The sequence below is a fragment of the Rissa tridactyla genome, chromosome 15 (genome assembly GCF_028500815.1).
Source record: "Rissa tridactyla isolate bRisTri1 chromosome 15, bRisTri1.patW.cur.20221130, whole genome shotgun sequence".
Lineage (NCBI taxonomy): Eukaryota > Metazoa > Chordata > Aves > Charadriiformes > Laridae > Rissa > Rissa tridactyla.
The window spans coordinates 3141793-3151064 of record NC_071480.1 but is presented as its reverse complement, the minus strand read 5'-3'; the positions used below and the strand labels follow the sequence as shown (position 1 = coordinate 3151064).

The following is a 9272-nucleotide window of genomic DNA, read 5'->3' as shown; positions in this document are numbered from 1 at the left end:
ATTTCATTTTTATTTTTTTTTATTTTATTAATATTTCATTAAAGTAATTTAGTCCCTTCTAAACTCCTAATTCTCTTTCTTTCTCTCCCTCCTCTCCTTGGGGGTGGGGGAGAGCATCTATCGTTCATCTCACCGGCCCAAACCACGATAATAATTCTATAAAAATACAGAGAGAAATAACTCTCTAAATAAGTCTTTCCAGCTGAAGGCCTGGGGGAAGGCTCTCTTTCATAAAAGCAATGAGTTTGGTTTTTTTTCTTTCTGACCGCTGATGCTGTTTTGGGAATTCTCTCTCCCTCAAGCCGGATAATATGCCTTAGTTATGCAATATCCTGTTAACATGTTTTGTGGCAAGCTTTGATTTCACCCAAATTCATATCAGACTCCTCCAGGACATTCTCTCATTCTTCTTTTCTTAGGCAACAAGAAGAGGTATGGCCCTTGGATTACTACCCATTCCTGTTCTCCCGTGTGGGTGGCAATGAAGCCACAATGCGTAATCCAAGGGGTCTCGATCATAGGATCATAGAATGGTCTGGGTTGGAAGGGACCTTTAAGATCATCAAGTCCAACCATCAACCTAACACTGCCAAAACCATCACTAAACCATGTCCCTCAGCATCCCATCTAGCCATCCTTTAAGTACCGCCAGGGCTGGTGACTCAAACACTTCCCTGGCAGCCTGTTCCAATGCTTGATAACCCATCAAAGGAGACTTCAGGGCCCTGGGACGGTTGGTAAGGGAATCTGGGAGGCAGGTTATTTTTTCCTCTCCTCCCAGTTGCGGGCAATGACACTGGAAGGAACAGGTGGGACCAGCCTATTAATACGTGGCTCCGTCGCCGGTGTGACCAACACCATTTTGGGTTTTATGGTAATGGGATGGCAAACACGGCACCAGGCTTGCTGGTGTCAGATGGGGTTCACCTCTCATAGAATCCAAGACTCATAGAATGCGTTGGGTTGGAAGGGACCTCTAAAGGCCATCTAGTCCAACCCCCCTGCAGTCAGCAGGGACATCTTCAACTGGATCACGTTGCTGAGAGCCTCATGCAGCCTGGCCTTGAATGTCTCCAGGGATGGGGCCTCCCCCACCTCTCTGGGCAACCTGGGCCAGTGTCTCCCCACCCACCTCCAAGGGGGAAGAGGGTCTTTGCTCAGGAGCTAGCGGGGCTCATTGACAGAGCTTTAAACAAGGCTTGAAGGGAGAGGGGGACAATATCGGGCTGTCCCTGTGGGATGAGATGCCCAGGTTGGAGGGACAGGGTGCCAGCGAGGGCCTGTTGCTCTGAGACGCGCTGGTGACGCTGCCTCACACTTGAAGTCTTGGAGAGATGAGCCGGGGGCTCCTGAGGTCACAGGAGCCAGGAGGGAAACACCAGTGCAATACCCCAAAGGAATCAAGGGGTGTTCCTGGAAGAAGGTGGTATTTGAAAAGTCATGGCATCAGGTGAAGTCCCCGGGGACTGGAAAAAGGGAAACATTGCACCCATTTTTAAAAAGGGTTTAAAGGAGGGTACGGACCTGTCGGCGTCACCTCTGTGCCTGGGAAGGTCATGGGGCAGATCCTCCTAAAAGCCACGCTAAGGCCCATGGAGGACAGGAGGTGATTTGAGACATGGCTTCACCCTGTGCTTTTTCCACATCAGTCTCCAATGGAGGAGGACACGACACTTTTTCTCCTAAAATCACAGACCGAATGGGTAGGAATGAATCCCCGTGGGTGGATTTGCTCTTAGTTGCATCCAGGATATTTTCAGTTACTTTCTGGCACACCGTGAAAGAGCAGTGGAAAGAGAAAAACCAAAGGGAAAAAAAAAATACTCCTGGTAGACCATGTGACATGCAAAGCGATAATTTAATTTCTACCCAGGCTTCTATCAGGAAGTGGAAGTTTAATCATGTACTATTTAAAGCATATTGGCAAAACTGATAACTCCGGCAATGGATGCCATGGGGTGGGCTGAGCCCAGCCTAGATGGGACCCAGCAGCCGCGCGGTGCTGGGAAAGGTCTTGCGCATCGCCATGCACTTCTCCTCGTCGATGAACAGGGAGTTGGCTTTGACGGCCAGGTCGTGCTGCAGGACGGCCTTGGCGCGAACCAGCATTTGCAAGGTGTCCTGGCTGTCTCTCAGCTGCTGCTGAAGAGTCTGCACCGTCTCATGGATGTCACGGACCTCGTTGACAAGGCTGGAAAACAACAAGGAGCCCTCATTAGAAGTCCCGTCACGTGGGTTGTTTCTAGCATGGCATTGCTGATGGGCCCCTGTTGCATGGGTTTTCCCCCTTCAGCGTGCTCAGACTCACTCGGACCCCCCCTGTTTGTGGCAGATCCATGGGGAAGCTGAGGGCAGAGCTCCACGGGATCTCGGCGGGGAGGCACAGTGAACGTCTGCTCGAAGGCTTCGGCAACGCGCAGCCGAGTCTGCCAGAGCAGGTGGTGCCACCAAGCAGAGGGACGAGCAGCTGTGGTTTCCCGTTCCTGTTTGGTTTTGTGGGTTTCTTGGTTCCCCCTCCTGGATTTCCCCGTGCAAGGGTCCTCCCCACACCCACGGGTGCACACGCAGCGAAAGAGGACAGCTGGGAGAGGCTAAAAGCGAAGGTGAAACAAGTGGAGGATGGAACAAAGGATGGCGTGAGAGATGCTAAACAGGCTCTGGGGCTGGGTTTAAATTGCTTTGAAAAGGCTTCCCAGGGAGCCTCACCCAGCGGGCTGCCAGGAGGAGGTGTGAAGTTCAGGGTGCCTCACAGAGGGCAGCCTGATCCTCCACAGCCCCTCGGGGTGCAATGCCAAAGAGCTCCCTCTGTCCTTGACAGGATTTCCAGTGTCCCCAGGGGAGGTGAGGACAGCCCTCACTGCTTCTCCGAGTGGTGCACAGAATCCCAGGCTGGCGGGGGTTGGCAGGGACCTCTGGAGATCACCCAGTCCAACCCCCTGCCAGAGCAGGGTCACCCAGAGCAGGTGGCACAGGAACGCCTCCAGGCGGGTTTGGGATGTCTCCAGAGACGGAGACTCCAACACCTCTCGGGGCAGCCTGGGCCAGGGCTCTGCCACCCTCACAGCAAAGAAGTTCCTCCTCGTGTTTAGGTGGAACTCCCTATGGTCAAGTTTGTGCCCGTTACCCCTTGTCCTGTCCCCGGGCACCACTGAAAAGAGCCTGGCCCCATCCTCCTGACACCCCCCCTTTCAGTATTGATAAGCGTTGATAAGGTCCCCCCTCAGGCGTCTTTTTTCCAGCCTGAAGAGACCCAAATCCCTCAGCCTTTCTTCACAAGAGAGGTGTTCCAGTCCCCTCATCCTCTTGGTAGCCCTTTGCTGTCCCCTCTCCAGCAGTTCCCTGTCCTTCTGGAACCGGGGAGCCCAGCACTGGACACAGCACCTTGCACAGCAGCTGCACCCTTGCGGTTACCCAAAAGGAAGGACCTAAGAGCTCTCAGCATGAGCCTGTTGGAGAGTAAAGGGCTTGTCCTTCAAACCTGAGCCCATCCAGCCACCGGGAAGCAGGCAGGAGAGAAGACGGGGTTGACGCAAGTAGGAAAAATCCAGCCCCTCATGGGGTGGCATCAGGCCGCCCCCGGCCATGGGGTACAGCCTCCGTTGTGGGCGCAGAGCTCTCCCAGCACCCAAAGGCTGGGATACCCGCTCATTGCTTTTGATTATGTCGGTGCACTTCTGGAAGGACTCTTTAGGAAAAAAAACCAACCCCCCATGATTAATTTTGTCATCCAGCGATGCTCCCCAGTGCTACCACCCGTGAGCCCTCGAGGTCCCCGCCGGCCCCGCGCTCCTGCCTTACCGCAGCTGGGCAGTGTCCCGGCACAGCTCCATGTTTGGCCTCCGAGTGCGCTCGTCCAGCCGGGTCTGAGCCACCTTTAATGGAGGCCCCTGGTCCCTAATGGCCTTTTGGATGGCTTCTATATTCCTCTCCGTCTGGAATATTTCCTGCACTGTCTGGCGTAAGAAAGAAACACATGCATAAATTTAACAAATATATTCTCCAGCGGCAACGGGATTTCCCTTTTCTGCCATCCATCTGCAGAAAAAAACCAAGTTCAATTAGCAGGCCCCGGGCTCAGACTGCTCTCACTCTGCCATAGATGGAGGCACAGATCCAGCAGCCGTTTCTCTGCGGGGAAAAGCCTCTCTTTGCTCTTGCTGTCACATCAGAGGAGGTTTTGGAGCAGTGATGGATCTACTGAATTACCCGCTCCCCAAAATTACTGCTTGCAGGAACTGATCGTCCATCACTAGCAACTAACAGAGGGCAGGTTTTTGGTGGATGCTCGCTGAAGGATGTGGCACCAGCCCGCGATGCTGCAAGCCCAGTTTCTGCTCGGTTAATCTGTGCCGAGCACTTTTCAGGCAGCTTTCCATGAGAGCCAGTGGTGCGAGCCTGCTGCCCATGGCTGATCTCCACTTCATCTGCTTGGCGGAGCAAACACACCGATACCTGTGCAGCAACCACAGAGTGCTGAGACCGAAAACACGTCCTTGGAGGAGCAGCAAAGCTGCAAGCCCCACAGCAGACACCCCAGCAGAGTCCCAGTAAAGACCTTCTGCAGGGCAGCCAGCGCCTCTGAAGTAACTAGCGCTGATGCAAGTAGCGCTGGCATTGTCTGCTGGAAATCCCTGTGCTAGCAGGCTGTCAGCTGGGATGAGCAACGGGCAGTATCCCTTGGGATGAAATTACACTGCCAACTCATCCTGCTCCAAGAAGAAAGTCCCCAAGAAAGCTGGGCAGGGGCTGTTTGCAAGGGCATGTAGCGAGAGGACGAGGGGCAATGGTTTAAACTAGAGCAGGGCGGGTTTAGATGAGACATTAGGCAGAAGTTCTTTGCACTGAGGGTGGTGAGACACTGGCCCATGTTGCCCAGAGAGGTGGGGGAGGCCCCATCCCTGGAGACATTCAAGGCCAGGCTGGATGAGGCTCTGAGCAACCTGATCCAGTTGAAGATGTCCCTGCTGACTGCAGGGGGTTGGACTAGGTGGCCTTGAGAGGTCCCTTCACACCCAACACATCCTATGGCTCTATGATTCTAAATGATGCTATAACCAGGTTCTTGTGGTGACCGTTCCTCTGCTGGGGCCAGGTCTGCGTGGAGGGTCCCGCTTTGGAGGTGTCACCGGGAAGTGACAGTGTCACACCAAAAGGGAGGGGTTCAGGCTACCTTGGCCAGGTGGGTCTGAATCTTTCTCTTGGCATCGGCCGTCTCGGCAATGCGGTTGGTGAAGGCGACGTTCACGGCGTTGAACTGCCGCCACATCTGGCTGTCCGTCACCGCCAGCAGGTTCTCGATGTCGTCCCGCAGCTTGGCGGAGGCCGCCCGCTCGCTCTGGGAGCGGAGGATGTTATTGTTGGTGAACTTGGCCCAGGACTGCGGCACCGAGATCCTGGCGGGGAAAAGGAGAGGCCCCCGGTAAGCTGGATGTGGGCAGGCATGGACCCTTCCAGGGAGCAGCGTGGATTCACTATAGCTTAAATCTACACTTTTAATTGGACTGTATGTCATAGTTTAACCCCAGCCAGCAGCCAGGACCACGCGTGCGCTGGTGCAGTTCTCCCCCTCCCCCCCAGAAGGGAGAAGAGGGAGAAAAGGAGGGGAAAGGGAAAGGGAAAAACTCATGGGTGGAAATAAGGACAGTTTAATAGAACAGTAACAGAAACGAACAATAATAATAATAGTAATAATAATAATAATAATAATAATAATAACAATAATAATAATGACACAAGTCACTCTCACCACCCTGTGAACTGGCACCTTCCCGAGCCCCGACCGCATATTCCCACCCCGCACCAACCCCCATTTATATCCTGAGCATGGCATCTATGGTACGGAATATTCCATTGGCCTTTCCCTTGTTCTGCCTATGCTCCTCCTCACTTCTATGGGAAGGTGAAAAGAGTCCTTGAAAAGTATAAACATTGCCTGGCAACAACTAAGACACATCTTTGAAAATATGCATAAACTTTAGGAGCTGTTTCAGCAGAGGTGCTCAGCTGAATTAATTGGCAGGCTGATCTCTCAACCCCTGGTAGAATGTTTAATGAGGTGGGACTGGCTTTCACCCTCTGGATGTTTGGCATCCAACTGTCAGCAGAGGGTTGTGCTCCCTTTCCGGGGAGCGGAGAGAAATGACCGCTCTGAGGGAGGTGTCTCCAGGCCGGATGGATCTGGGTTGGGGACAAGCAGCTCCCTGCCAGGGAGAGGCACCGCGTATCCCGGGGACAGCTTGCTGCTGGGGACCGACAGCGTGCACTCACGTGGCATCGACCTGCTCCACCCCTCGGTAGTAACTGATGCCCTGGGAGGTGTTCATCAGGTGGTGGCACCTGTCGTCGATCCGGTGGGCCACCTGCTTGTTGGCCAGATCTTTCTCCAGATTCTGCTGGGCCACCCGGTTGGACCTTCAACATGCAAACAGCAGCCATCGGTGGGGACGTACGGGTGGAATGGCTTCCTCCCCGTTCCACTCCCCACAGGAGCTCCCGGCCCCCCGCACAGCTCTGTCCTCCCACGAGCATCACCGCCCGCATGCCATGGAGCCTCCATGGGCTTTACGCCTGCGGGGTGTGGGGAGAGACAGGCTTCTTCTGGGGGTTCACATCTGCTGGGGTTCTGCTGGGGCTCTGCTGTGACCACAAATGCACATCAGCCCTACGACATGAGAGAAGGAGCTCCTCCTTACGTGATCTGGGCTTTGACCTTCTCCAGGAACTGCTGCATCTTCTCCTGGCACGACCTGATGACATCAACTTCCTGGGCAAAGGCAAAAGAGGACCCCATCAGTGTCCATCCTCACTCGTCCTGGTCACACTCCTCCCCTTGGACCTCTCCAACCCTGCACACAGCAAGAACTTGCCTGCTTGTCTTCCTGCCCAAAGCAAACAGGCAGGAAAACTCGCAGCTGAGCCTGCGCCCAGCGCCCTGGAGGGGACAGAAGGGTGCTGTGGCTGCAGCCACGGCCTTTGCGTTCCCTTTCAGGGTGGGTCAATAAGGATTTTTTCACCTTGACCTCAGTGTCAAGCGGTGGTTAGTCCCACTGCACGGACAGGGACACATCCTGATGTGGACAGGCAGAGTGGTTCCCTGGACCACTACACACCTCCGTCCCCAGAGCAGCACCTGCCCTTTTTGCTCCCAAAATGTTTTCCTCCCCAGGAGGAATCCCATCCGTATGGGACAAGAGGAGATGGACTTGACTTCGGTGTAAATGACCAGGCTGAATTTCTGAGACACATTCAGCTCCACTGGAGGAAGTGTGTTGCTCTCAGCTCACTTGACTTCAGCACAAACCCATTGCCTTTGTGAAGCTCCGGCTGCTGGAGGCAGGTGATCAGTGCTCCAAATCCCATAACTTTGAAATCCGGTAAAAATAGCTTCAACGCATGATCTGAGTTACCCAACTTACTGTTAAGAGCTGTTCCTCCACGTTGTCATGGACCAGGTCGATGCCCATCCTCTTCTCCCGGTGAAGTAAGCACTCCTGAGCGACCTGTTGGGGACACGCCATCACCGCTGGCTGCAGGGGCAGGGCTCTCTATGGGGACTGTCCCCATCTCCAATAATGTAAGAAAAGAAACTCTAGGTGGGCACGGAGATGACAAGAGGGGAAAAAAGTGCCCCGGGGCAGCTGGTTTTGCTGACAAGGAGCAGCCGAGCTGCAACATCAGCATTAAACCATCATGAGGGAGCAGACGTGTCCCTGGTGCAGCCACAGCTGAAACGGGGGACCTGTGTCAGCTTTGACGCCCACCTCGCCAGAGCCTCGTGGTAAGACACGGGCTTTTGTCTCCCAAACTGGGATTCTGGATGTACGGCTTCTAAAAATATTGAGTTAAGCTAACGCTGCTCTGACGTGCTCAGCCTGTGCTGATAGGGGATCCAGCAGATGGCAAGGGGGGTTTGGTTACTACTAACTTAACTAATGGCCTCTTAATAAAAGCTTTCTAGACGTTCTGGAGCTGCAGTGAAACTTAATGAGACGTTTGAAGGGCTGCAGATGTTTCAGCAGTAGGCTACAGCTTGCAGCGCGCTGGGACGGGTGCTTACCCGGAGAGGGGCCTCCGCCTCGGCCAAGGCTCTCTCCAGCCTGGTCTTCACCTCTGTGAGCGCGTTGGTCTCCCCGATCACCTCATCTAGCTCGTGGCAGAGCTCCGATTTCCAAAACGCGATGTCATTGGCGCGCACTCCCAGGTTTTTGGTGCTTTCTACTTGGGTTTTCTTGGTCTGCTGGTATTTGTGGTCAATGATGCGGGAGATATCGGCTCTCAGGCGCTCCGCGTTCTTCTGGGAGGTCTCCGACTCCCTGTAATTGGTCACGTTGGACTTGTACCAGTCTTCAGGGGTGTAGCGGGTGAAGACGGTGGTTCTGGTGGAAACAGAAGGAAGCTTCTCGCCGTCGGTTATCCCCTGGGAACTCTTGGAAAAGGCAGCCAAAGTTGGTTTGCTGGCAGCCGTTTTGTAGTAGGTGCTGGGCATCCAGGGGAGGCTGTAGCTCTGAGGCAAGGGGCGGTAAGGAAATCGGTTCTTATAGCTTGACGCCATGGTGTGGATGGCAGGGAGAAACCTGGTGGGTATGGCTCTGGGATGGGCGAACTTTGCTGGTAAGAGAGAGCCGACAGACTCCATGCTCCACCGCTGCTATTCGTGTGTCCCGTCCGTGTCCTGCACAGAGGAGGAGAGAGAGGACAACCTCAGCAACCTCCTGCACTTGCCTTACTTCTTACAGCAACACCCGCAACTTCAAACACAAACAGCGACGCACAGAGCGCCCTCACAGCGCCTGAACAGGCCTAAACCCCTTGAAAACAAATCCCTTCTGACAGCATCCCAAACATTTGTATATAAAAGCGTTTGACTTTGTTGTTAGTGTCTAGCATCAGGTCTTGGAATGCGGAGAAAGACAAATCACGGCCGTAAGGAGAATGACAGATACCGTGCCTTCCTTTTCCTTAAATGTGTCAATCCAGTCAAACTGGAGTTGCTCCTTCTCTGCTGTTCCTTTGTTTCTTTTGGCTGGTGTATCTGCTGATCTTCTGATACTCCAGACGTCATTTTCTCTGTAAAAGTTCCATTCCCAGCCCCGAGAGCTGCGTCCCTTTTGGACACACATCTGCTACCGGCCCAGCGCCATTTGTGGGTGGGTGAGGGACTCCATCCTCACCCCCTCTATCTTCCCTTGCCTTAAATGCTGGAGTGAGGAGCCTGCAGGTGAGCTGAGCTTTGCAGGACTATATCCAAATTTGACCCCCCCACACCCCTATTT

At 54.0% G+C, this 9272-nt stretch overlaps 1 protein-coding gene across 1 annotated transcript; it reads right to left on the bottom strand.

Annotated features, from left to right (window-relative positions):
• Window positions 1–1989: 1989 nt before the first annotated feature.
• On the bottom strand, window positions 1990–8635 carry LOC128918174 (tektin-3-like; the record flags this gene model as incomplete). The annotated part of the gene is made up of 7 exons (XM_054222069.1): window positions 8057–8635; window positions 7416–7499; window positions 6693–6763; window positions 6268–6411; window positions 5171–5393; window positions 3799–3953; window positions 1990–2191 (listed from the first exon to the last, which is right to left on the bottom strand). Coding segments are annotated over exons 1-7 (1458 nt in total), but the record flags the coding sequence as incomplete, so codon positions are not given.
• Between the last annotated feature and the right edge of the window lie 637 nt (window positions 8636–9272).